The 27,336-nt window shown below is 41.7% G+C and overlaps 3 protein-coding genes across 5 annotated transcripts in view; 2 read left to right on the plus strand and 1 right to left on the minus strand.

Moving 5' to 3' along the window:
- The first annotated feature begins 40 nt into the window (after positions 1-40).
- On the plus strand, positions 41-26,943 carry LOC134210558 (uncharacterized). The gene is made up of 2 exons (XM_062686617.1): positions 41-1,758; positions 26,780-26,943. The coding sequence occupies exons 1-2, from the start codon at positions 406-408 to the stop codon at positions 26,876-26,878; spliced, it is 1,452 nt and encodes a 483-aa protein (XP_062542601.1). The 5' UTR covers positions 41-405; the 3' UTR covers positions 26,879-26,943.
- Positions 11,137-13,035, plus strand: LOC134210559 (DNA-directed RNA polymerase III subunit RPC5). The gene is made up of 4 exons (XM_062686618.1): positions 11,137-11,334; positions 11,404-11,532; positions 11,602-12,298; positions 12,398-13,035. Exons 1-4 carry the CDS (start codon positions 11,302-11,304, stop codon positions 12,910-12,912), a joined length of 1,374 nt encoding a protein of 457 aa, XP_062542602.1. The 5' UTR covers positions 11,137-11,301; the 3' UTR covers positions 12,913-13,035.
- Positions 12,969-27,336, minus strand: part of LOC134210561 (cancer-related nucleoside-triphosphatase homolog) — a 30,162-nt gene continuing 15,794 nt past the window's right edge. For all 3 annotated transcript variants that reach the window (XM_062686623.1, XM_062686624.1, XM_062686622.1), the window contains exons 2-4: positions 13,712-13,781; positions 13,482-13,647; positions 12,969-13,412 (exon numbers count right to left, since the gene is read on the minus strand). In XM_062686623.1, coding sequence (XP_062542607.1) covers positions 13,049-13,412; positions 13,482-13,647; positions 13,712-13,742 — 561 coding nt within the window. In that variant the 5' untranslated portion in view covers positions 13,743-13,781 and the 3' untranslated portion in view covers positions 12,969-13,048. The remainder of the gene's footprint in view (positions 13,413-13,481; positions 13,648-13,711; positions 13,782-27,336) is intronic.

Consider the following 27,336-nt stretch of genomic DNA (forward strand, 5'->3'; position numbering starts at 1 on the left):
AATCCAGTTGAAAACCGGAATAAATTATTGGCAGTGTGACGTAATAGCCTAGCATGTATCTGCTACCTTTATATATATTACCTTGTATCTTGACATTTGTATTCTCATGACCTGTAATAAAGAGACATTGATTCACGCACAACAACGTTACATGGTGTCAGAAAAAAGTTACTGAATATTCTTTAAATATTCGTGAATCCGGTGCGATCGTTAGTGGAAATATCTGGCAAAGTGCAGAGAATGCACATCGTGTGCCTATTTATGTTCCTAACGCTGTTATTTGGCGTCTAGGCGAGGTCTATTACGGTTTAGATAGGAAGTCAAAATCGAGTTCTACCGGCTTCCGATAAAGTGGCGTCGGCTGCAGGCTTGAAGCCACCTAAGCCGATCGTGTTGGGAGACAACATGGCCGCCCAATGGAAGAATTGGGTTCGGCAATATTCTTGGTTCGCCACAGCAACGCAGCTGTCGGAAAAGTCGGACGAGGTGCAAGCGGCAACATTTTTGAGTGCGATAGGAGAAGATTGTGTACGAATTTACGACACGTTTGGCTTACGCCCAGAAGAAGAAAATGACGTTGACGTGATAAAAGCTAAGTTTGATGAATATTTCACTCCCAAATCTTGCATAACCTTCGAACGATATAATTTCAATCAAATCGTTCAGCGGGAGGATGAACAGTTTGACAGTTTCGTCACTAGAGTGAAAGAGCAGGCCAAAAAATGCTCATTTAGTGTGCTTAATGATTCTCTTGTTAAAGATCGAATCATAATCGGGGTAAAATATACTAGTCTAGTGCCACAGTTACTGAACGATGATTTAACGCTGCAGAAGACAATAGAGTTGTGCCGTAATTTCGAATTAACAACCATTCAAACCAAAGCGTTGGCAGGAGAAGCAAAAGTGGACGCAGTGAATTCGTCAATGAAGAAACATATTAGTGGTCGATACGAAGAGCGAGAAGTGTTTCAATGCAAAAAGTGCGGAAGGAAACACGTGAAGCGATCCTGTCCTGCCTTTGGTAAAATATGTCGAAAATGTGGAGTGTCAAACCATTTCGCCGCTATGTGTAAATCCAAGAATGTCGTACACGCCGTTGGAGTATCAGAGGAGAATGAAACGGAGTCCGATGATGACTCAGAAGAACTGTTCATTGGTACAGTGGAAAGCACAAGAAATGAGAGTGACTGGTTTGAGGTAGTGAAAGTACACAACAAAAAGTTCTCGGTGAAGCTTGACTCGGGTGCCCACTGTAATGTGGTACCATTGTGGTTGGTAAAGCAGCTGGGAATCGGTCTGCATCAATCGAAAACGAAATGGCTGGTTTCGTTCTCAAATCATCGAATGAAAGTGCTTGGAGAAATCTACCCGGTGTGCCGCATTAAGAACAGAGACTGCAACATCACGTTCAAAGTGGTTGAAGAGTCCGTAGTGCCAGTGCTGGGTAAAGATACGTGTATTGCTCAACGACTGATAGCGCGAGTGGATACCGTTCAAGTGTTAGACGAAACAGTGTTCAATGGACTTGGGTGTCTAAAGGATTACGTGTACGATATAGATCTGATCCCGAATGCTCAGTGGGAGACGAGACCGGCGCGTCATGTCCCACATAGCATCAGAGCAGCAGTAAAGAAAGAGCTGGATTCCATGGAACGTCTCGGTGTTATAGAAAAGATTCACACAGCAACTCCGGTGGTCAACGCAATGGTCCTGGTTAAACGAAACGACAAGCTTCGCATATGCATCGACCCATCACAGGTAAATAACAATTTATTACGACGGCACTATCCTCTCACAACGATAGAAGAGATAGCAACTCGACTAAAAAATTCTAAATACTTTACAATTCTTGACTGCAAAAAGGGGTTTTGGCAGATCATGGTCTCGGAAAGGACGACTAAGTATCTAGCTTTTGGAACACCATGGGGAAGATACGTTTGCAAGCGGTTACCTTTTGGGCTGGCTTCAGCTCCAGAAGTGTTTCAAAAAGTTATGTACGATACTCTGGAGGGCATTGAAGGGGTGCAGTTTTCTATGGATGATATCCTGATTCATGCGAAAAACTCAGAGGAGCTAGCTAAAATTACTGAAAAAGTGGTAAAAAGGCTACAGGCAGCAGGGCTCAAACTCAACAGAGACAAATGTTTGTTCAATCAGACAAGCGTCAAATTTCTTGGTCACATAGTAACTGACGGCGGGTTGAAAGCAGATCCAGAAAAATTGGATGCTATTGTTAAACTCAGAACACCAACCAACAGAACAGAACTTCAAAGGGCATTGGGAATGATAACCTACATGGGAAAGTTTGTTCCCAATTTATCGGACGTAACAGCACCACCAAGAAGGCTTTTGTTCCAAGGGGGTGAGTGGGGATGGGGGTGGGATGAAAAGGATTTGTTTCAGAAAATCAAATCTCTCATGCAATCGCCTCCAATACTTCGATACTACGATCTGAATTTACCGGTAACCCTGTCAGTGGATGCAAGCTCGCACGCTCTCGGAGCTGTTTTACTACAACAGGGTTGCCCAGTAGCGTACGCATCCAAAGCGTTGACGCCTTCTGAGATTAATTACCCCAAATAGAGAAAGAAGCCACTGCCATACGCTTTGCTTGTTCAAAGTTTCACCAATATATATATGGAAAGAACCTAACGATAGAAACCGATCATAAACCCCTTGAATCCATATTTAAGAAACCACTTGATAGAGCTGCCCCCCCCCCCCTTTACGCAGAATAAGACTAGAAGAAATCTAGTCCCACAGCCGTGTACGTCAAAGGATCCAACATTCCGATCCTTGACATATTGAGTCGTGATGTCGATAACACCTCAACAACTGAAGAAGATAACCAAATAGAGGTACATATTGTATTGCAGATGACCAAAAGCGCTAGCACGGACCTAAAGCAGCACTCGGATGCGGATTTGGAGATGCAGTCACTAAAGGCGGTGATTATGCAAGGTTGGCCGGAATCAAGAAACGACCTATTGCCAGAATTACGAAAATACTGGGGCTTTCGAGATGAGCTGACTGTTTATGACGGGTTAATATTCAAGTCGAATCAGGTGCTCATTCCACATTCGATGAGGAACTCTATGCTGGTGAAGATACATAGTGGACATTCCGGCATTCAAAGCTGTATTCGCAGGGCAAGGCAAGTGTTGTTTTGGATAGGTATGGCTAGCGACATTCAGGAAATGGTAGAAAATTGCGCGATATGCCAGCGTCATCAACGTAACAACACGAAGAGCACCATTATCCTAAAGGATATTCCAGGCCTTCCTTTCGAGAGAGTCGCTTCCAACCTGTTCCACTTGAAAGGAAAAGAGTATCTTCTTCTCGTCGATAGCTTTTCTGGATACTTCGATTTCAAACAACTATCTGAAACAACATCTAACCAAGTAATCCAACAATTGAAAGAATGGTTCTGCGTCCACGGCATTCCTCAAATTTTGGAGACGGACAATGGTCCTCAATATGCTTCTGAAGCGTTTCGCCAATTTAGCCGTCAATGGGGTTTCGAACACCAGACATCAAGTCCTCACTTTCCAAGAGCAAACGGATTAGCTGAACGAAGCGTGCAAGTAGCCAAATCGATGCTGAAAAGTGTAGTGATGATCAGTCGGATATACGGCTGGCATTACTTCACATGCGGAACACACCTCGTAGTAGTCTCATACCATCACCCAATGAAAGGCTTATGGGTCGTTTGGTACGATCGAACATGCCGATGACGTTGGAAGCACTAAGGCCTAGAGTAGCAGTGAACGTTCAGCAATTAATGGAACGCGAAAGAATGATCCAGAAGAATTACGCAGATAGAGGAACTCAGGAACCATCGCAGTTCGCCGAACAAGAACAGATTCTCGTGCAGGATCAATCGTCGCAGAAATGGACGCCAGGGACTGTAGTGAAACAACTTGATCACCATCGTTCATATCTGGTATCCGATGGCGATAGAACAGTGAGGAGGAATGCCCATCACTTGCGCAAGTTACGCGGCGGTGGTCAAGTTGAAGAACCTTTGCAAGAAAATCTACAGCCTGAAGATGATCTGAGTGCATCAGTGGCTGAGGCTAGTATCAACAGAAGACAACATTCAACAATCGAGGCCTACAGAGAAGACGTAACCGCGGCACCGCAGATGACACGTTCTGGCCGCACAGTAAAACCAAAAAGATGTAATGAATATGAATATTACTGAAAGGGAAAGATGTGACGTAATAGCCTAGCATGTATCTGCTACCTGTATATATATTACCTTGTATCTTGACATTTGTATTCTCATGACCTGTAATAAAGAGACATTGATTCACGCACAACAACGTTACAGGCAGTGGCTGATTTTCTACCCGCCGCTTCCACATCCAGGCGCTATCGTATCCAGTTTTCCGCGAGCGGTAATGGCCGCCAGCTTGCCTGCGGGGCAGTCTCTGATTTGACGTTTCTGGAGGTCAACTGCACCCACCGCTCCGAGCATTTTGACCAATGTTGCATATAAGAAGGTGCTGATTCAGTGAATTCAAGCCTTCTTATATACCACATTGATCAAAATGCTCGAATGGTGGGTGCAGTTGACCTCCAGAAATGTCAAATCAGAGCCTAACCCGCAGGCAAGCTGGCGGCCATTACCGCTCGCGGAAAACTGGATATACCCAAATAGCCAGCAAGAGTTAACCGCCAGAAATTTGTATCGCGAAAGACATCTAACGCGGCTTTTCTCAAAATTAGGAACTATTCATAAAAAACTATTTGGTACCGGTTATGAATGATGGTGTCCGCTACTACGCCTACAAATATTTTTTTGATGAAGGTGCTTAATTTTGAGAAATCGAACCTTATAGCCTGTTCAGATTACGATCATTTAACGAGGTATTTGAAGTGATAATTGACAATCAGAAATGAAATGAAAATAAGATGAGTGAACTTTGAAATCAAGATTCTCATTATCATGTCAAATATCTCGTTAAAGATCGTAATCTGAATAGGCTATTAGATGCCTTTCGCCATACTGATTTCAGAAAGTTAACTCCTCGTGTGCCGCTGTAAGCACGCTCAAAGCAGGCGATTCATTGGGGGATAGCGAAGTTGGATTTTTCTCACAATCCGTACGTTAAACCTAACTTCGGAAGCAGTGTGCTGTGTTCATATCGCGAAGCGCTATTCAGTGCACCACTTCCGAAGTTAGGTTTAACGTACGGATTGTGAGAAAAATCCAACTTCGCTAGCCCCCAATTTCGGGTTTCAACTGGATTGGGTATAAACTGGGTGCTGCGGATAGAGCCGCTTTGCTGCTCTCAAGCGAATAGAGTGATATTTTGAAATCAATCCCAAAAGCAAAATTATTTTGCAGTTTCTTGGCTGTCAAACATTTCCCGCTCTTCGAATTTCTCTTTCCATGCTGCATGAAGGCGCACAAATGCGCGAGACTCTACATGACTTTACGATGGTGTACATACATTCCTGCTCCAATCAGTTGTTGAATTTCGGGAATTTTAGTGACGAGTGCTTTTTAATTGCATTCCTATTAATATTCAACTCGAAATATAATGTGAAAATATTTGTTACAAAGAATACAAAACTCAATCTAAGTTTATTTTTATTTTTTTTTTTTTCAAAATAATAACAATACTTCTCAATATAGGATCTGAAACGAACATAATCAAAATCTTCAATGTTTGGCTCCGGCACAACAGAAAAGTTTGGTTTCAGTTTGACAACCAAATCGATTCTATTCGCACCACCCAGGGTATAAATTAGTCATAGAAAACCTGAACCCCATTTTTCTCGGTTCAGCATTGTTGGTTTTTCGGCCCTAATCATATGTTGCTCGAGAAATCATTTATAGTATGAAATATAATTTGATTCACAATATTTAAATGAGATTTATTCATACTAGAGGCATTAATGAGAGAAACGCGGATAGAAAATGTAGCTCTGCCAACACTGCAGCCAATCTTCTTCATCAAAGAACAACATATGAAAAGGAAGAAATGATTTTATCCAGGTAAAATTTTACATATCGCTGTTTAATGCGTTTACACCACATGTCAACAGAATCCAACAAATAAAACAATTGCATTTCATAATCTATATCATTGATGCAAATCATTGATCATATTATTGATAACAAATTAAACATGCATTTAAAATTAATTCATTCGTAAGTGTCTGTCTCAATTGAATAATTAAACTGAAATTAAACTTAAAAGTGACATTTCTATAATTATCGAATAACCCTGCACGCAGAGCAAGATCACTTTTGACAGATATCGAATCATTTTCTATCGATGTCCTATTGGAATTGCTGGGTAGCACCAGCCATTCTTGTAACGGGGTGATTTTTTAATTTTCGAACTGTCACTATTAAGTTTAATTCTCCAAATGAGACAGACCCTCAACAGTACGCTCGATTAAATACGCGAGGAAAAATTTGCTATTTTTATAGCCCGGGGTAATAATGAATCGCCTGCTTTGAGCGTGCTTACAGCGGCACACTAGGAGTTAACTTTCTGAAATCAGTATGACGAAAGGCATCTAAGGTTCGATTGCTCAAAATTAAGCACCTTAATCGAAAAAATATTTGGTAGGCGTAGTAGCGGACACCATTCTTCATAACCGGTACCAAATAGTTTTTCATGAAAAGTTTCTAATTTTGTGAAAACCCGCGTTAGATGTCTTTCGCCATACAAATTTCTGGCGATTAACTCATGCTGGCTATTTTGCGCATATACTATAGCGCCTGGATGTGGCAGCGGCGGGTAGAAAATCAACCACTGCCAATAATTCATTGTTATGTCTGGCATTAGGGGTAACAACCCGACAGACATGCACGCATATCTAAATACAATAAACGGGTGTGTGATATACAAGTGTACAATGAGGTACGCGCGCGTTCACAGTCAGCAATAAACTAAAACCACCGACGAACCGACGTGTCACCCCATGGAAAATAATTCAAATTTGCTGCCCACGACGCCATGATGAAAAATCATCGAACACTACCCAAGTAACCGTAAGCATTAAAATAAGCAGTACGTGCAACTATAACGCTATGACAGGGCTAACAAACTTTCTACTGGCTCTATAATAGCCCTATATAGCCAAAAAGGCGAAATAAAGTGCTAATGGTTACCTGGGTAGTGCCACCACCATAATGGCTCGCGAAGTTTTCGTAGCTCAGCCACCAACCTGCGTGTATTAACATTGCAGCGGAGTTGTGTCTTAGCTCATTTGACAGGAGCGATCGCCCGCAAAAGCGAATGGCCGTTAAAAAGTGTGGGACAATCAGAGAGCGCTAGTGACACGTCGGTTCGTCGGTGCTAAAACTTTATTCTTTCTATTGGCCTGGCTGGACCAGCAGCCAGTGGTCATCACAGTACTCCCCCTTTTAGTTTTCCAATACATCATACTTAAAATTAAAACTTCATTGAAGCGCATAATTATATTTCGAACACAGCAAAACGAGACTGCTGTAAACACTTCAGCATCGTTAAAACAGTACCGGACAGCAATTAATAAACTCACTGATCTGTAGAACATGAACTCTTTGTGTTGATCGAAAATCTGAACTTGATTTTAAACTTCGGCTCATCCTCCGCTGAACGTATATCCTGTCCATCATGAGTATAACGTAGAGAGATTTCAAAATAATTCCATGTGTTGTATAATCCGATAAAAATAAATAAATCCACTGGAAATCCGTTGAATCCTCTAGCTTTGTGAAAATGTATTATAATCCTTCTGCATGTTAAACTGCGGCTATTATTCTTTCCCCTCGAAAAAGGTACATAAATACTGTGGACCTCACACAAAAATAGCATACATTGCAAACTTGTAAACTCCACGAAAAATAAACTCACGATTCAAATCTTCAAAAAAAATGGTATAGGTAAATAAAATATTTACAGGAACAAACAGCTTGGTTTTTTTACTGGCAACATTGTCAAAACCTCAAACAAAAAAAAAAAGATTTTCCAAGGCGTAAATTAAAAATGTTAACAAAACTGATGAACCAAGATAAACTAAAAAAACTGATTGAAATACACTTTTGGTAAACGACTGCATCTAACTGCGGTAAAAAGAAACTGTGTAAAGCAACAGCAAAGTTTGCATACAACCACCGTTGTAGCAATAAACAGCTATTGACTTGGCTATTGATCATGCTGATCAATACAAATACACACAGTCAGACTTCGATAAAAGCTTTTGTCATTGTTAAATGGAATAACACATAATCATAAACAAAATGAAACTTGTTTCTCACGCTTGCTAGTCGAAAAAAATGAATCACAAAGGTTTACCATAATGTGCACGCAGATTTTAAAAAAAATCCTGTTTCATCACTCAAAAGGTATATGCTTCTTTTTACGTGGATGCATAAATCAAACTTGCGATGGAGTGTAAAAAGCGATACAAAATAGCTGCAAAATCTTGTGCAAGCAAACGATCGCCATCATCCGTAGGATATAACACACAATGTAGGTACAGTATACCCCCGCTGATCCGACAAATGTATGGCCGGACTATCGGGGTTTCTCTCGTTAATCCGACTGTCAAATCCATACAAATGAACCAAAACAAAATCACGTCACAAATTTGAAAACTGACAGCATAATGTGTTTAAATGGGTGTTGATACTTTTTAATCCGGAAAATTCCGAATTAGCGAGATCCGGACTAACGAGCAGAGTTGAACAATATCAACAGCGTAGGTTGATATGTGACTTCCTTCATTTTTCACATATCAGTAGAAGAAATCAGCTATCAACTCTGCACTGATATTGCACACTGCTCTGTCAGTCAGACATAATGACTGATAGTGAACCAATCTCTATTACTGATAGCCGAGCTACTTGCCAATTTAATAAACTATGGCGGAGGTATCACTACATCGGAAAGAAAAATCTGAAATAGAACCAGAGCGCAGACGGAAATATCTGGAGTTATCAAATGAAACTAATATTTTACATGCTTTTATGAAACATCCCAAACTTTGAGATGTAACACGAGAACACTCCACGCACTGTCCGCCTCAGTCTCTCATGATTATGGACCATTTCAACGATTAGTTTGCCTTCTAACTGAAATTTCTCGAATGGCTACACTCGTTGAAATGGTTCGCAGCCTGAGTATTTTGAACATGGATGGATGATGATTTCATTTAGTTATAAACGAGCAACACGGATTTGCATTTCCCCCCTAACAAATTACTAAAAAAAAGGTAAAAGAACTTTACCTTTACTTTACTTTTATCACAGAAATATATAGGCAGGCTGGCAGGCATCCACTTTCTGATCGCTGTCAGTGACAGCCGCATGTATCAATATCAGTGTGAACTGATAGAGCATTGCATTGATCACTGATTGCTAGGATGCAAAAAGATTGTGCTGCTAACAGTGCTATCGATATCACCTAAATTTCTGTAGTGATGGTGATATTAAGCAACTCTGCTAACGAGTCGTCGAACTAGCGAGGTCCGGATAAGCGGGGGGATACTGTACCACGCAATGTGCGCTGAACTTGAGCCACTATTAGTTGCCAGTTGGATTTTCACATGGCCGCCCTCGAATAATGTGCAATTATATCGAAAAACCAACCAGAATTCGACCACTCGAACGACATTATTTTTAATCAAAGGGATAAACTATCCCAAAATCCCATCTATCCTCGTCGCCACTGTTATGTCTGGCATTAGGGGTAACAACCCGACAGACATGCACGCATATCTAAATACAATAAACGGGTGTGTGATATACAAGTTTACAATGAGGTACGCGCGCGTTCACAGTCAGCAATATTGTCCATGCGGGTCATCGCTGGATCGTCGCTGGACCGTCGCGTCGCTCAACCAGCGAGCGCTTTCCAGTTTGGTGCTGTAGCGACGCATTGAATTTGCCTGCGTCGCTGGAGCACTTACTGGAAAGGGTCACCAGCGACCAACGACGTTTCAGTCGAGCGACGTAGTTGAGACAAGTTCATACATGTTCTTGATTTTATCTGCATCGACAATAAACTAAAACTTTATTCTTTCTATTGGCCTGGCTGGACCAGCAGCCAGTAGCTTTCGATAGGGTGGTCATCACAATAATATCGAAGCACAACGAAGTATGTTTGCTGTTAGCGTACATAATATTGTTGAAGTGATGAATATCATTAATCATGATGACCACGATTCATGTTTTATATATGGCCCTTTAACAACATAATGGTGAAAACTTGATTAAATCCTCGAATGCAACAAAAAATGGGCACAATGAAAAGCTTTTGTAGTCAAGTTTTATGCTTCACAATGGGCCACATAGTGTATTCTCTGAAATCCGCGCATTTGTGCGCCTTCATGCAGCACGGAAAGAGAAATTCGAAGAGCGGGAAATGTTTGACAGCCAAGTAACTGCAAAATAATTTTGCTTATGGGATTGATTTCAAAATAACCCGATACTCGCTTGAGAGCACAAAAGCGGCTTTATCCGCAGCATTCAGGGAATCACTGCTCTAGAACTTCCGTGGGATTAGTATGCGGCAGGTCTGCACGGTTAGAAAAAAGTAGCTAATATTAGGTACTTTTCACTCAAATCGGGGGTTCAGTGTGGGAACCCAACACACTTAAAAATAATCACAGATTTCTGTGAAATTTCACCGAAATCTCAACAGCAGAACTGTTCGGTGAATAATTTTACAGATTTTCGGTAATTCTGACAGTTGAACAAAGGAAAAATCGCAGAAAATTCGGTGAAATAATTACCGAACAGTTCTGCTGTTGAGATTTCGGTGAATTGAAGCAAAATTCACCGAAATCTGTGAAATGATTTAAGTGTGAAAATTAAGTATTTTTTCCTTGAAATTTAGTAAAATTCACTGAATATTAAGAAAAATATACTTAATTTTAAATAGAAACTTAAATAGAAACGTTGGGTTCCCACATTTAAATGAGTTGAGTGGTTTTGCTCTTCATTTTATGACAACAAAGGGATGAGGGAGTGAGATGCAAGAGAAAAAAAGTACCTAAAACTAGGTATTTTTTCTAACCGTGTGAGGTGTTATTTAGTTAGGACCAGCTGAAATGTTTGTCTAGTTTTAGATCATTTTCAGACCAGTTTTCAGATCAGTCAAAATTTTGACAGTTTTAAATTTCGACGTCGCTTGCTAGCGTTGCATGTACTCCATTCAAAAGATTCTTGCCTTGCAGTTGCTCACGTTTTTGGAAAATAGTAATTTACGTGGTTGCTCGGCTTCTTTTGTCGGTTTTTTTTTTAGATAAGTTAGCAAAAAACAGCAGTGGACGTGTAAAAAGTAGCGAAATATGGATGAAGAGGATGATCCGGTGGTTGAAGAGGTAAGTAAGAGTTGCACATAAATTTACACATTTTTTATGATTTCGATGTCTTCTTCCGGCGACTTTTAGATTCCGGTTTATCTGTCGAAGACCTTGGCGGAGAACTTGTATGTGCTGCAGTATCCGGTGAAATCTTCCGCATCCACGTTCGACGACGGTCAGGTGGTAAATTGTTGCGTGAAACCAATCAACCAACAGGTAGGCCGCTCGTTGTTTAGAAACATGTGCCATTTGTTTACTTCTTACATTTGCGTAAACTTTATTCAGGTAAAAGTAGATTACGCGTTGAACACAGCTTCGAAAAATTACGATTCCTTCAAAGGAGAGCAGTTCGCGATTGCAGCGGATGGGAAGGAAAAGGACCGTCAGGCGAAGCCAACCTTCCGTAGCGGTACCATGGACAAGCAGTCCTTTATGAGTTCGAAACCCATCGAGGACGTGAACCGGTACATGGTCTGTGTGATGCAGGACCGGGAAATTCATGCCACTCCCGTCCGTGGAATCGTCTCGATGCGGCAAGTATTCTCTTACTTCGATAAGCAAGATAAGAGAACGAAGGCGGAACAGAAAGCTGAACAGGACGCGGATGCAGATGAGGAAGAACTGAAACAGGTTACGGTCAAGTTTGCCCGAACCGAGAACGAGAAGGTGCGGAAGGCCAGAGAAAAATCGTTCAACTACATCTCGAAGCTAGAATCGGAGGAGCCATGGTGCGAAACGTTCTGGCACAACAAAAAATCCACTACGGCCGAACTGGAACGGCACAAGCTGTTCTGCAGTTCTGGGTCCAGGGACGGAGCAGAAAGTGCCCTTAATGTGGGTACCGCGGAGTACCTGGATATGTTGATTAGTAAGGAGAAAACCGATAGAAATATCGATTCTATGCTGCCAAGTCGGGTTGTCTGCATGCACAAGTTGAAGCAGATGGCACTCGTCGATCAGATTAAGGTTATTCTTAAGGATGGTAAGTATGTGGTTGTTCGATAAGTAAATTTGAGCGGTTATACTTTATTCATTTTCATTTTTCCTGTTGCACCCACTAATGCTTCTACTTTCGTTTCAGCAAAAGTTCTCACGTTCCACCAGATAACGGAACTCCTCCCGGATCGAACACTCCCGGCGGACAAAGTCCTTCGTTCGCTCCCCCTAGCAGGTGTTCTCATCCGAGGCAACTGGGTAGTCCAATCGGAGATAATCTACCCGGAGGGGAGCGTTTCCAGCACCAACGGAGTGCCGGCGGAACAGATGTGCAAAGCACGGGATTACATTCTGTTCCGGTTTACCCAGTGCGATAAGTTGGAACGGCACCAGTTGGCCTTTATTACGCAGCTTCCGTCAGAGGAGATCCGCGAGATACTGTGCTCGGTTGCGAAGCTGAACGCCGATCGGACGTGGAGTTTGCTGTTGCCACCAAATGAAGATTTCTCCGCCAACGAGCAGGAAATCAGTGATAGACAGAACGCTTTCTGGACCGCCCGGGCGGATAAGTTTAACGAAATGGAGAAATCCACCAAGCGGGTGCGGAAAAAGTCCTCCCGGTCGGAAAGCAAGTACGACCCCAAAATGAGCAATGGTTAGCGTGGTAAAATTTGCCGGAGGGGTGTTATGTTATGAACCAATTTACACGTTACAAATCGAATAGGTACTCAAGACTATTTATACTAATTATCGAAAATACAGCATAATTAAGAAATTCTGAAATTTCACACATGAGTTAAAGCTGCTTGCCGATCATCCGAACAGTCGCCTCTAGAATGTCGCGATGGATCTGGTTCCTATTTGTTGCGGTCACGTGGAAAAGTTGCGCATTTTTGGTTCGCTTCAGTCGTTCAACTATGTCCAACGTTGCCTTGAGGGGGATCGTAGCCACGAAGAATATGCCACCTCGGGCAACACCGTCGGTGATTTGTAGCATACGTTCTGCGAAGGATTTCGATTTCATTTCCATTTTACCGATTTCGTCCAAAAGCAGCAAATTTGCGGAACGGGAATTCAGGGCCGGGAGGGCCACGGATTCAAACTCCGCAACGCAGACAGCGTATTTGCCGACACGGTCTCTCGAATTCTTCGTTGTATCGCTGCGAATGCAAAACCGGGTAGGTAAGTTTTATTTTAGTTTGTTTTGTCGAGAGGAATATTTTACTTACCTAACACGTGCCAGCGGAGCTCTCTTACCATCAAATGTGACTATGTCGAATCCCGAACGTTCTCCGGATGCATTTCTTAACTCTTCCGTGTAAAAACCGTCGAGTGGAATTTTGCGTTTTTGAAGTTCTAATCCCAAGTTTCGTACAATGGTTGTTTTACCGACGCCTGTTGGTGTTCAAAAGTTAATTTGAGGTTTAAGCTAATCATCAATAATTGACTAATAATTAACCTGGCATTCCTGTTATCAAAATTAATGTCATATCGATGTTAGTTCCTATGCTTTGGGATACGATAATGTTCTGTAAATTAAAACAAAGAAGAGTTGGCTTATTGTACGGATAATTTGATAATTCTCACATCATTCAAGTAGCGTTACGTTACTCTACACGTAGAATAAATCCTTATAATACTTCTTAAAAGCAGGGAAGTTGTAGGGTAGGACGGGGCAAGATGAGCACCCTAAGGACGATCCTTAATACCTTTTCAGTGAGCATACCTTTCTACATTAGGTATTTACAATACGACACATCTTTTTTGGGCATCTTATCTTACACTAGACGAGGACGCGAATTTCAAAGAGAACGGCAATCGGGATTGTGACAACTAAAACTCTGTTTTTGACTGGTTCAAATATACTACGGGGCAAGATGAGCATTCGTACGGACCAAGAATTTAAAAATCTATTTTTGCAACTGCAATTTAGTCTTGATAGTTTTATCGATTTCCTGGAAAAAAACTCCTAGAAGAATATCTGAGACAAATCTGAGAGAAAGTTGTTTTTAAAGAATTTCTTAAGTAATTTTCTGAGAAAAATATTTATGAATGTCCAAACCAATTTCAAATAAAGTTTTGAAATAATTTCAAACTGAAATACGAAAGAAATTCTGGTAGGAATTTCAGAGGGCGTTCTTGGAGAAATTCCTTAGTTCACACTACCTCAATTCGTCAAGCTGAGTTGATCGGTATATGAAAGTCGGCCCTCCAGGCCTCGTTTTTGGAGTTTATAGCCTTTTCGTTACACAGTGGTGTACGTGAAAGGCATAAACGATTCTGAAAACGACAAAATTAAAATAACTTAGAAAGTTATCATATTTTTACATATTCAAAATCAGTTTTCTTGTTATCTTTATACTCAACCACAAATATCTGTGGTACTATCGAGGTATGCCTGTACTGCCCATGATCGCATATTTGTAACACTCGCATTTTTGTTCATTTTGTAAAACGCCTGTGAAATCCTTGATTTTATGTCCTATTTGGCTTCAGGATTGCAATTCGCATTTGAACCGTTGCAAAATGCTTTCGATGTAGTGCTCTTGATCTACCCACAGCTTACCGTTCTTCCGGTCTCGTATGATCCGCAGTCCTAAGCAAAAAGTTGCTTGACCAAGATCCTTCATCTTGAAACGATTGTGGAGAAACGATTTTAACGCGCTCTTCAGTTTGGCGTTGTTGGTAAAAATCATGAAATCGTCCACATAAATAGTGACGAAAATCATTTTGTCACCATCAATTCGGAAGTACAAGCACGGATCCACATTGGACTTTTCAAGCCCAAACTCTTTTAGCGCCTTGTCCAACTCAGTGTTCCACACTCGACGAGATGACGAGCTAGATGAGTTATCTTTTAGATAATGAATTGAGATCAATTTAATCAGATTTGCCAATAACAAAAAAGAAACGATCCGATTATTTCAGAGATATCAATTCTAATACTGTCCATCGCTATACAGCAAAAAAAAAAAAAAAAAAAATGAACTGCAGTTCTGATTTATCACTTAGCAAACACCGGTAGTGATACCTCGAGGTCTACAGAAATGCAAAACTTGTGATACCTCTCGCACAGATTTCAAAAGCTTCGCCAGGAACCGCTTTACGTCTTATCAACAAAACCGCATTCTACATCTCGGAAGTATCTTTCAGCATTTATTTTGATTTTCGACAACAAAACGCCTAAACTTGTGATACCTCTCCGTCGATATCAAAAGCTCGTCTTCTATCGCGTACAAAGACAATCTACCAGGTAGCCAAGGCCAATCATCTATTTCCACTCATTACTAGTCATTCAAAATTCACTTTCATCCATCACGCAAACAGCTCAAAAATGTCAATGATTGGAATAAATTATAAACAACTTATATCTGTATTGCGCGCGCGAGGCTCAAACTTTTGTAGACTACACAAAAAATGCAATGCAATGCAATGAATATAACGGTATCATCAGCAAAAAGATTTATGTCAAAAAATCGTAAAACTCGCCGCATGTCATTGATGTACATAATAAATATAATGGGCCCTAATACACTTCCCTGTGGCACGCCGAGAGTGTTCTCCACGGCCACGGGACTCGAAACAAAATCATTAAAGGCAGTCCGTTGAGTTCTGTCAGCCAAATAGCTTTCAAACCATTTGTATGCAGCACCGAAATTCCAAAGCGTTTGATTGTTTTCAACAACAAGGGCCGAGAAATTGTCTCAAAAGCGCGTTTCAGATCCAAAAACACAGCAACAATCGTATCTTTACGCTCCATTTGTTCTTTCCATTTTGCCAATACCAAATTCAATGCGGTTTCACAAGAATGACCTTCTCGATATCCCGATTGTTCCGGTATCAGCAAGCTATTGGTATTCAAATAAGTTAGCAGCTGGCCTTTAACAACAAGTTCTAAAATTTTCTCTAATGTGTGCAACATGTTGATGGGACGAAACCAAGGACGAAACTCTTCGGCTTTAATCGTTCCAGCAACTTTTTGTATAGGAATCACAAGAGATTCCTTCCAAACTTGTGACACGTGCCCAGTTTGCAATGATTCATTAATAAGGTCCAGCAAGTTGTGTCCGATGACTTCAAAGCAATCTTGTATAACATTTGCGTTTACATTATCTAATCCAGCCGTTTTTCCCATATTCAAACAAATTTCCCTAAGTTCTTCCATTGTTATTGAGTGAAAGCCTTCAAATCTGCAATTAACATTAATCGGCTGCTTTATTTCGTCGGGTTCATCAACTAATGCGATAGATTGGTTAATTGATGAAACACTTTCTACGAAATATTTATTAATACTATCTGCAATTACGTCTTCTGATTACTCTAATGTGCCATTAAAGGTTATGGACCGCGGTTTACAAGAACTAGGTTTCATTAAAGATTTTAAAATTTTCCATAACTCTTTGCTGTTGTTTTGATGTTGATCAATTTTCCTCTGAATGTATTCGCAACGTGTGCTTTTCAAAGTTTGCGAATATTTGTTCCGCGCCACCTGATATTTATTCCAATGATTATCACTATTACTTCTACAAAACTTTTTGTACAATTTATCTCTTTTACACGCCTCAGACGCAATAGATTTAAATTGTACCAGCTGTTCGAGCTATTTAAAGATACATACTTGTATTTAACTAATTGATTGGTACAGGTTTTTAAAACGTCAGTAAGAATAGCTGATTTCTGATCTAAAGAACCGGCATTTGAATGAAAATCCACGCTTCTTTCGACAAGGCCCGAAACAGCTTGTTTCGAATATTTCCTCCAGAACTTTAATTTTATTACATTACTATACTTACTACTATTGTCATCAACGTTAATCCCCAAGTAACACCAAGCATTACAATATTGCACATATATCAATCACAAATCGGCATGCTAAATGCTAATTGTATTAGATCAGTTTTAACGATGTGAAGTTGCATTTATTTATCAACTGTCAGACAACGATACTCTAAATTAGCATTACGAATGCACCGATGCATTACTGATGCTTTATTTCAACATGTCAAAGTAATGAACCATTAATTCGATTTTATAATTGCCCTTAAAGTGGAATTTAAGTCAACTTTTAGGGCTGTGTTTTTTACAAGCATATATAGCTTCATGGTTACTTGGGTCACTAGTGTTTCATGATCGGTTATTTTCAATTCACAATTTTTTTCTATACTATTAGAATCAAAATTAGAATAAACATGGTCAATTAATGTCCTACTGTGCCGGGAAATACGCGTATGTTCAACAACTTTTTGCTATGATATGGAAATGCTAATATCATCTTCCAAACTTGGGCGTACATGTTCATGATAGAATTAGAGGCGAAAGTATAGAATTGATAATTCCGTTAGGATACGGCAGGCATGAAGAATGTTTTTATAGAAGTCGATTTGAAAGCGAGCGGAGGGCAATATTTGTGATGGCACATATCACACGACCTTCCTTCTGCCAAGCTGCCGTATGAAGGGGGAGGGAAGAATATCAGTGTGGAAGCTGATATATCTCCACTGGCAAAAGGAAGGTGGTTTGACTTGCTCATATGCCATCGCGTGCGGAAAGATTTGCTATCGACGAGTACTGTCTCCAAATTTCTAATATGACATCAGCATTTAGTCGAATAGGATTTTTATTGCACAGTTCTGTTTTCTCATTGCGTCTTTTTGCTTTAAATTGAAAAAATCTGCTAATCGTTTCAAATGATTCGAATCATGGATGTCACACCAATTGATATTAAAATCACCAGCGAGTATATTTAATTTACTAGGGTCAATGAACATCTCCAACCAGTTCTCTAAAATTTCAACAAAACGCTGGTCACTTGAACTGGGAGAATGGTATAAAACAGCATAATTACCAGTCTTCATGCCACGAACAACTGTAATGCCCAAGAACCAGTTTCCGTCACAGACTTTGTTTGATTGAAGCTTAAACTGAACTGATTCTTTGACATAAATAGCAACACCGTCAGTGTGTCTCGAATGTGATAAGCAAGCAGCCACACTGTATCCCTGAATACTATACTGATCAAAAGCTTCCATGTCAACAATATGCGTTTCAGATAAGAATATTAGAAATGGACGTTTATCTTCCACAATCTTACGTAAAGCAACGTAGTTTGTGGATAACCCAGCAATATTCAAGTACAAACTATCGAATTGGTTCACATTACTACTGGAACTTGGTTGCTATTCATTGAAACGTAGGCTGCTCTTTTTTCGATCAAATAACCGTTTGAAAACTTTACAATCAGTACTAAATGCACCATGATTAACGTCCAAGTTAGTTTTACGTTCTTTATTTATTTTTACACAATTAATACATTTCAATACAGTTGACGTGCAATCGGACGTTCTGTGACTTTCGCTGCACTTGGAGCACGCAGTGCTATTTTTGCAATCCGTGCTCATGTGCCCAAATTCTCCACATTGAAAACATCTCAATATACTAATTTCCGGAACTACAAGGCACCGATCAAACCTTATATTTACCTTTTTCGCGGTCAACAAACAACTGTGAGTCTCTTTATCGACTTCAATTATCACGTTGTACTTGTTATACTTGAAACGTGGATTTTCATACATCCTAACGACATTGACATCATTAATAGCGATGTCTTCATTCTGATCTTTCAAGATCTGAATGAAGTCATCCGAAGAAAATTTATCACTCATACCCATCACTTTCAATCTAGGCACCGATGATGGAACAACAGCATTATAGCTTTCTCTCAACTTGCTTTGAATGTCATTTTTCCCAACTTCAATATTGTAGCCTGTTGCACACTCAGCAATTATAGAGCCGTCTTCCCGTTCCTAAAGTTACTGATTTTGTGTGTTTTAGGATCCAGTTTAGAATTCAAAAAGCTATCCTGATTGGACTCTTTCGGCTGAATCACTATGACAGGGCGAGTCTTACGAGCAACCTTTGTTTCATTATTGGTTGTACTTTCTTTTCTGATCTTACTATTTTTGTTTTTATTCCTAGTGATTTTCTTCAAAACCTCCGCGAAACTAATTTTTTCTTCAACTACATCATCAGATGCCTCGTCAGCATATTCCTGTACTTTACGCTTTTTGCTTCTGGGATTTTTTGTCGACTCCGAAGTCGAGCCTGATGAACCTTGCATAACATTAATTGCAGCTAATTTATTGTTTGCATTTAATTGAAAAAATGAACCTTTCATATTTTCCAACTCATTTCCAATTAAATCAAACGAATTTCTGCTACATCGTTACCGAAACAGCCACGTGTTCCATCGGCATCATATCACGCGCACCGCGCCCCGCGCCACCGGGCCAAACGCGTGCGCTCCGCATCAACTATCGGGATTAGATCGAACCGAACGTGAACGCAATCATACAGTGAAGTGTGCGGCATTGGTGTTGGATTCCTGCGCGTACACAGATTGAGTCGACCGGTTGCAGACACAGCAAAGACTACAGAAGATAAGAATAAATATAAAATACACCTTTCCTTGTTTCCCCTCCTTGTACCGCTTCCTACATCACTAAAGTTAATAGTTGAATAGGTAGTAGATTTTTTGCTAGTTTTAGTTACTCTCCTCTCCCATTTTAAACGTTTCTTCCTGGTGTGCCGTTGTGGTGTGCTACCACCGGCAATGAGTGACGATAATTTCGGCGGGGGCCCGTCGCGCTCCCTATCTGAGTCTTTATTGTTGGGTAATTCAAATGAACAATCAATGGACGTGAGCAACTTTTCCCTCACCCTCCGGTGACCTCTCATAATACATCACAAACGAAATCTTCATCTACGACCCCCGCCCAAAGGCTTACCCGCCGAACTCTGGCGGGCCTTTTGTTGTCTTTTTTCGACCTAAAGGGAAAAAATTGAATACAAGTCAAATCAGCAAGGATCTGGCGAAGCGATTTTCGTCGCTGATTCGTATTGACACGGTTGGTACAAGTAAGCTTCGGGTTACTGTTTCAGACCGTAAACAAGCAAATGAGATTGTCACCTGTGAGCTCTTCACACTTGAGTATCGCGTTTATTTACCCTCAAATGAGGTCGAAATCTCGGGAGTAGTCACCGAAGGGAGTCTGACCTGTGATGAAATCAAGCAGGGCTCCGGATGCTTCAAGAATCCCTCTCTTCCTCCTGTACAGATACTGGACTGCAGGCAGATGCATTCAGTGCTGCGAGAGGGGGAGAAAAAGGTTTTTTCACTTTCCGACTCATTTTGTGTGACTTTCTCTGGATCAGCGCTTCCGGATTTCGTTGTCATTGGGAAACTTCGACTACCTATTCGGTTGTATGTACCGAAGATGATGAATTGCACCAATTGCAAGCAGTTGGGTCATACGGCTCAATACTGCTGCAACAAACCACGTTGCTCATCGTGTGGCGAAAGACATTCTGACGGCGCGTGCAAAACACCGCCGAAATGTGTATACTGCAACGGAGACTCCCCGCATGCGCTCGACGCATGTCCAACGTATATACAGCGACGAGAAACCCATAAGCGATCTTTGCAACAGCGTTCTCGGCGTAGTTATGCCGAAATGTTGAAGAAGGTCGCTTCTTCTATCGAGTCATCTAACATCTTCTCTAATCTACCAATCGACGATCAGGGCTCTGATTCTGACGTTGACGAAGGGATTCCATTTACTTTCAAAGGTTCGACGAGGAAGCGGGTGAAGCAAAGCCAGAAACCGTCAAAAAAGCCTAGAAAGCTGCCTCGCAATAATCCCCAACACAACATGCCCAATTCTGAAACAGGAGCAAATGCCTCAAAACGTTCATCTCCGGGGTTCAACCTCCGCGAGACTAGAGACTTTCCGCCTCTTCGGAATGTAAATAAAATCCCGGATACTGCAGTTTTCCCGATATGGCAGCCAGAAAATGAACACCCAGAACGTCCTGAGCAAGCACAGAGCGCTCCAATGTTCACATTTTCTGGCATCGTTGATTTCATTCTCAACTTTTTTAGCGCTTCAGATTCAGTGAAAACTTAGTCAATTCAATCCTCCCTCTTTTGATTCCGCTTTTGAAGCAGCTGGCTTCTAAAATGCCCATCCTCGAAACAATCGTATCCTTCGATGGCTGATTCAGTCAACAAAGCTAATACGATTTCGGTTCTACAATGGAACTGTCGAAGTCTTCTTCCAAAGCTAGATATTTTCAAATTTTTAGTCAATAAATTACAATGTGATGTATTTGCGTTAAGCGAAACATGGCTAACTTCTGACGTGAACCTTCTTTTCCCTGATTTTAACATCATCCGCCGGGATCGTGCAAACCATTATGGAGGAGTACTTTTAGGAATAAGGAAGCACCACTCGTTTTACCGAATCGATCTTGCGCCAATGTCAGGCATCGAAGCTGTCGCATGTCAAATGACTGTTCGAGGAAAAGAATTTAGTATAGCCTCTGTATATCTCCCACCAAAAACTGCGATACCTCATAGAGATCTTTCGAATATTTGCTCGGTTATGCCCGAGCCACGGTTGCTGTTGGGTGATTTCAACTCCCATGGAACAGGCTGGGGAGAACTGTACGACGATAACCGCTCATCCATGATATATGACATCTGTGATGACTTCAATATGACTATTTTAAATACCGGAGAAGTTACAAGAGTGGCACCTCCAGCCAAAGATAGTCGCTTAGATCTTTCAATTTGTTCGAGTTCATTATCGTTGGACTGTACATGGAAGGTGATCCAAGATCCCCATGGCAGTGATCATTTGCCAATCGAAATTTCAATGTCCAATGGAACATACCAGAATCCCCTAGTCAACATTGCATATGACCTTACGAAACACATCGACTGGAGCAAATATGCGGAGGCGATTTGTGATGGTGAACAATATGTTGAGGTGCTTCCACCGCGTGAAGAATACCAATTTCTATCACAACTAATTCTTAACAGCGCGCTTCAGGCACAACGTTTCCCAGTGCCTGGCAGTTCGGTTCGTAAAAAACCTCCCAGTCCGTGGTTGGATAATGAGTGTACAATTCTGTATCGCAAGAAATCCATCGCGTTCAAGGACTTTCGAAAGCAAGGTTTGGTCGATCTTTTTAAACGGTATATTGATTTTGAATCCCAGTTTAAAAAGCTGGTTAAGTCGAAAAAACGCGATTATTGGCGCAGCTTTGTCGAAGGATTGTCGCGCGAAACTTCAATGAGAACCCTATGGAATGTTGGCAGGAGGATGCGTAACGCATCATCAGTTAACGAAGATCGTGAAAATTCGCCACGGTGGATCTTTGATTTCGCTGATAAAGTTTGTCCGGATTCGGTTCCAGTTAAGCAAACCTGTCGTGATACTTTAGCTCACAGAGATGATATGGACCGACCCTTTTTGATGACCGAATTCTCAATTGCTCTATTTTCATGCAACAATTCCGCCCCGGGGATGGATAGTATTAAGTTCAATTTGCTTAAAAACCTTCCAGACGGCGCAAAGAGGCGCGTTTTGAATATGTACAATCGATTCCTGGAGGATAATATTGTTCCGGATGATTGGAGGAAAGTGAGGGTGATAGCCATTCAAAAGCCGAGTAAACCTGCGTCCGATTATAACTCGTACCGTCCTATCGCAATGCTGTCGTATCTACGTAAGCTTTTCGAGAAGATGATTCTTTTACGGTTGGATAACTGGGTTGAATCAAATAATCTATTGTCAGATACATAGTTTGGTTTTCGTAGGGAAAAAAGAACGAACGACTGCCTTGCGCTGCTTTCTTCGGATACTCAACTTACCTTCGTCCATGAAAAGCAGATGGGTTCTGTATTTTGGATATTAAGGGTGCTTTTGACTCAGTTTGTGTTGACGTCTTATCTGACAAGCTACACGCGTGTGGACTTTCGCCGACTTTAAACAACTTCTTGTACAATTTGTTGTCAGAGAAGCATATGAATTTCTCTCTTGGTGACTTGACAACCTTACGAATTAGCTACATGGGTCTCTGCAGGGCTCATGTTTGAGCCCCCTACTTTATAATTTTTACGTCAGAGACATTGATGCATGTCTCATGGAAAATTGCACTTTAAAACAGCTTGCGGATGATTGCGTTGTTTCCGTTTCGGGATCAACCGCATCTGAACTGCAAGAGCCGTTACAAAATACTATGGATAATTTGTCGAACTGGGCTTTGACACTTGGTATCGATTTCTCTCCAGAGAAAACTGAGATGGTCGTCTTTTCAAAAAAGCATAAGCCAGCAAAGTTTCCGCTTCAGCTGATGGGTAAAACGATCTCTCATAGCATGTCTTCCAAATATCTTGGGGTGTGGTTCGATTCAAAATGTACATTTGGAAAACACATTGTATATCTGACACAAAAATGTCAGCAGCGAATCAACTTTATGCGAACAATAACAGGTACATGGTGGGGAGCCCATCCGGAAGATTTGCTTCGGTTGTACCGGTCAACCATCCTGTCTGTTTTAGAATACGGTAGTTTTTGTTTTCAATCCGCGGCAAAGACTCACATGTTGAAAATTCAACGTATTCAGTACCGGTGTCTTCGCATCGTATTAGGTTGTATGAACTCGACTCACACGATGAGTCTAGAGGTACTTGCAGGAGTACTTCCTTTGACAGATCGTTTCGCGGAACTTTCGCTCCGGTTCCTCATTCGCTGTGAAAATCGCAACTCATTGATCATTGAAAATTTCGAGAAGCTGTTAGAACAAAATCCTCAAACCCGTTTCATGAGTATTTACTACTGGTACATGACGCTGGATGTGCGCCCATCTACGGTAGTTACAAATCGCGATAACTTCTCGAACTTCGTCGGTTCTGATGTAGTTCTTGATAAATCCATGAAGCAAGAGCTCCATGGTATACCTGAGTACCATCGGGCGTTGTTGATACCTTCTTTGTTTTCAAGCAAGTATGGGTACTCTAACGAAGATAGAAGATTTTTCACAGACGGATCTAAAATGAATGGTTCCACTGGTTTCGGAGTTCATAACACATTTCATAGCGCCTCATTCAAGCTCCAGGAACCTTGTTCTGTATACATCGCAGAGCTTGCTGCCATACACTATACAATAGAGTATATTGCCTCTCTATCACCCGACCACTACTTTATCTTCACTGACAGTCTAAGCTCTCTGGAAGCCATTCAGTCTGTGAAGCACTAAGCACTCAGCGTATCTCCTGACTAGGATTAGGGAAGGCTTGAGAGCTTTATCGAAACGCTCCTACACCATCACATTGGCCTGGGTCCCTTCGCATTGCTCAATTTTGGGTAATGAGAAAGCGGACTTCTTGGCTAAGACTGGTGCTCTACGAGGCGATATTTACGAGCGACAAATCGCCTTTTATGAATTTTTCGCATTGGCACGCCAAGAGACCTTGACAAGTTGGCAAAAAAATGGAAGAATGGGCAGATGGGTAGATGGCTACATTCAATTTTCCCACAGGTATCGAAAAAACCGTGGTTCAAAGGGTTGGACATGGGTCGCGATTTCATTCGCGTCATGTGTCGCCTGATGTCCAATCATTATGTACTAAACGCGCACACTTTCCGTATTGGGCTTTCAGAAAGCAATCTATGTGTTTGTGGCAACGGCTATCAGGATATTGACCATGTCGTGTGGGAATGTGACGAACATCGTGAAGTAAGATCTGAGCTGACTGACACTCTCCGAGTCCGGGGAAGACGGCAGAAGCCCATTAGAGAGGTGCTGGCATGCCTTGATATCGATTACATGCAACTTATTTATTTGTACTTGAAGCGCATTGATGTTAGAGTTTGATTATAGCTCACACCACGTCCATTGTATCTCCTATTCAACTATCAAAATCTCGTCGTAGTATCATTTCCAAAAAAATCCTTATCCTTATCCATTCTCTACAACAACACCACCATAAATTCTCACGACTCCCTTTCCATCCTATTGAAAAAAAAAATGTAGTCCCTAACCTTAACTCAACCGCGAGTATATCGGTTTCCCAAACTAACCTAGTTTTAAAGACTCAGAATAAAATTGTAAAAATGTAAAACAAGAATTTCGGCTCCGTTATGCCCAATGGCGAATGAGCCTTACAAATAAACGCAATACAAAAAAAAAAAAAAAAACAGCAGATGAAACTTGTCTTTTGATTATTTCGTTACACTGCACTAATGGGCGCGCAAAGAAAAGCTTTTTCCTGCGGCACTATATCACTTTCACACTCAAATAATTTATTTTAATCACTGCACGGCAGAACTGAACTACTCCGGTCACCACTTTATCATCGTCAGTGCCTTTCGCAATCGACATACTTGCTTCGATGTACCAGCAAACCCCTGCGGGGGTTCCATGTATATGACCTCGTCCGTCAATTTTCCTTGAAGGAACGCAGTGACCGCATCCATCTGCTCTACATCAATATCGTGCTTTACCGCCAGTGCCAGAAGGTATCGGATGGTGGAATACCGTACCACCGGAGAATAAACTTCGTCGAAATCGACTCCTGGCTGCTGCGAGCACCCCTTCACCACCAAGCGCGCCTTGTATCGCTCGATGTTACCAGATGGGCCTCGTTTTGTTTTGAAGACCCACTTGTTCCGTATAGCCTTTCTATCGTTTGGAAGCGTGGACAGCTCCCAAGTTTTATTCTCTTCTAGAGCCTTGATTTCATCGCGCATAGCCGCGATCCACTGCTCACGATCCGGTCTTTCAAGAGCTTCTTCGTAACTCTGAGGATCATCAAACGGTATATGTGACCGAATTTGCTGAGGGGAAATAACTTAACTTGAAAAAGAACTATACGTAACGTAATCTGAATACTTGCCTCCCAGGCGCTCCCGCTCGCTGTGCCTCGACCCTTGCTGCTGATCAGCTAGTCTATCTGATTGCGACGGAAGCGCAGGCTCGATGTTGGCATCCAGATACTCCGGATCACTCGAATCGCTTTCGGATGTAGCGAACCCTTCAAATTCATCCTCGCTGTCATCGCTTTCTTCGACAATCGGTTCCGCTACCAGCTGTATCCCACCAATTGTAGCAAATGTTGCGGTTCGCCCTCTTGAACCACAACCACATCACGGCTGATCTGGACCTCACGCTTCACTGGATCAAACACTCGATACCCCTTGGTACCATCGGCATATCCCACAAAAATGGTCGTACAGGATTTCGGGTCGAATTTCTTTCTTCTTTGCTTCGGAATATGGACAAGTGCTAGCGAGCCGAAAATCCGCAAATCTGGTTTCTTACCGCACCATGCTTCTTCTGGTGTCATCGCTAGTGATCTCGTAGGGCTTCTATTGGTGAGGTATGCTGCCGTTGAAACCGCTTCAGCCCAAAATTCTTTCGGCAAACACGAATCGTTCAGCATGCTTCTTGCTTTTTCGATGAGTGTCCGGTTCATTCTCTCCGCCACACCATTTTGCTCGGGGGTGTACGGACAAGTTTTCTCGTGGAGCACTCCATCTTTTGCCATACTGCTCTTGAACAATTTATTCACGTACTCGGTGCCGTTGTCAGTTCGAAGGACCTTTAATTTTCTACCTGTCTGGCGTTCTGCCATTGACTTGAATTTTTCATATACTCCAAACGCTTCATTCTTCCGTTCCAGGAAATATACGAATACTTTACGGCTCGCATCATCGATGAACGTCATCAGATATCGCCTACCACCGAGCGAAGGAACTTCGATGGGCCCCACCAAGTCTGAATGAACTAACTCAAGTAGCTCTTTGGCTCGCGACTTCTTCTTCTTCTTCTTCTTATTGGCATTACATCCCCACACTGGGACAGAGCCGCCTCGCAGCTTAGTGTTCATTAAGCACTTCCACAGTTATTAACCGCGAGGATTCTAAGCCAGGTTACCATTTTTGCATTCGTATATCATGAGGCTAACACGATGCTACTTTTATGCCCAGGGAAGTCGAGACAATTTCCAAACCGAAAATTGCCTAGACCGGCACCGGGAATCGAACCCAGCCACCCTCAGCATGGTCTTGCTTTGTAGTCGCGCGTCTTACCGCACGACTAAGGAGGGCCCAACTCCTCGCGACTTACTGGAAGGAAAAGGATCACGAGCATGCTTACCTTCAATACAAGGGATGCACTCTGGTACGACTTCATTTACTAACTCGATTCCGTCTGCCATCAACACAAGCTTGCGTAAAC

This window comes from Armigeres subalbatus, chromosome 2 (genome assembly GCF_024139115.2).
Source record: "Armigeres subalbatus isolate Guangzhou_Male chromosome 2, GZ_Asu_2, whole genome shotgun sequence".
NCBI lineage: Eukaryota > Metazoa > Arthropoda > Insecta > Diptera > Culicidae > Armigeres > Armigeres subalbatus.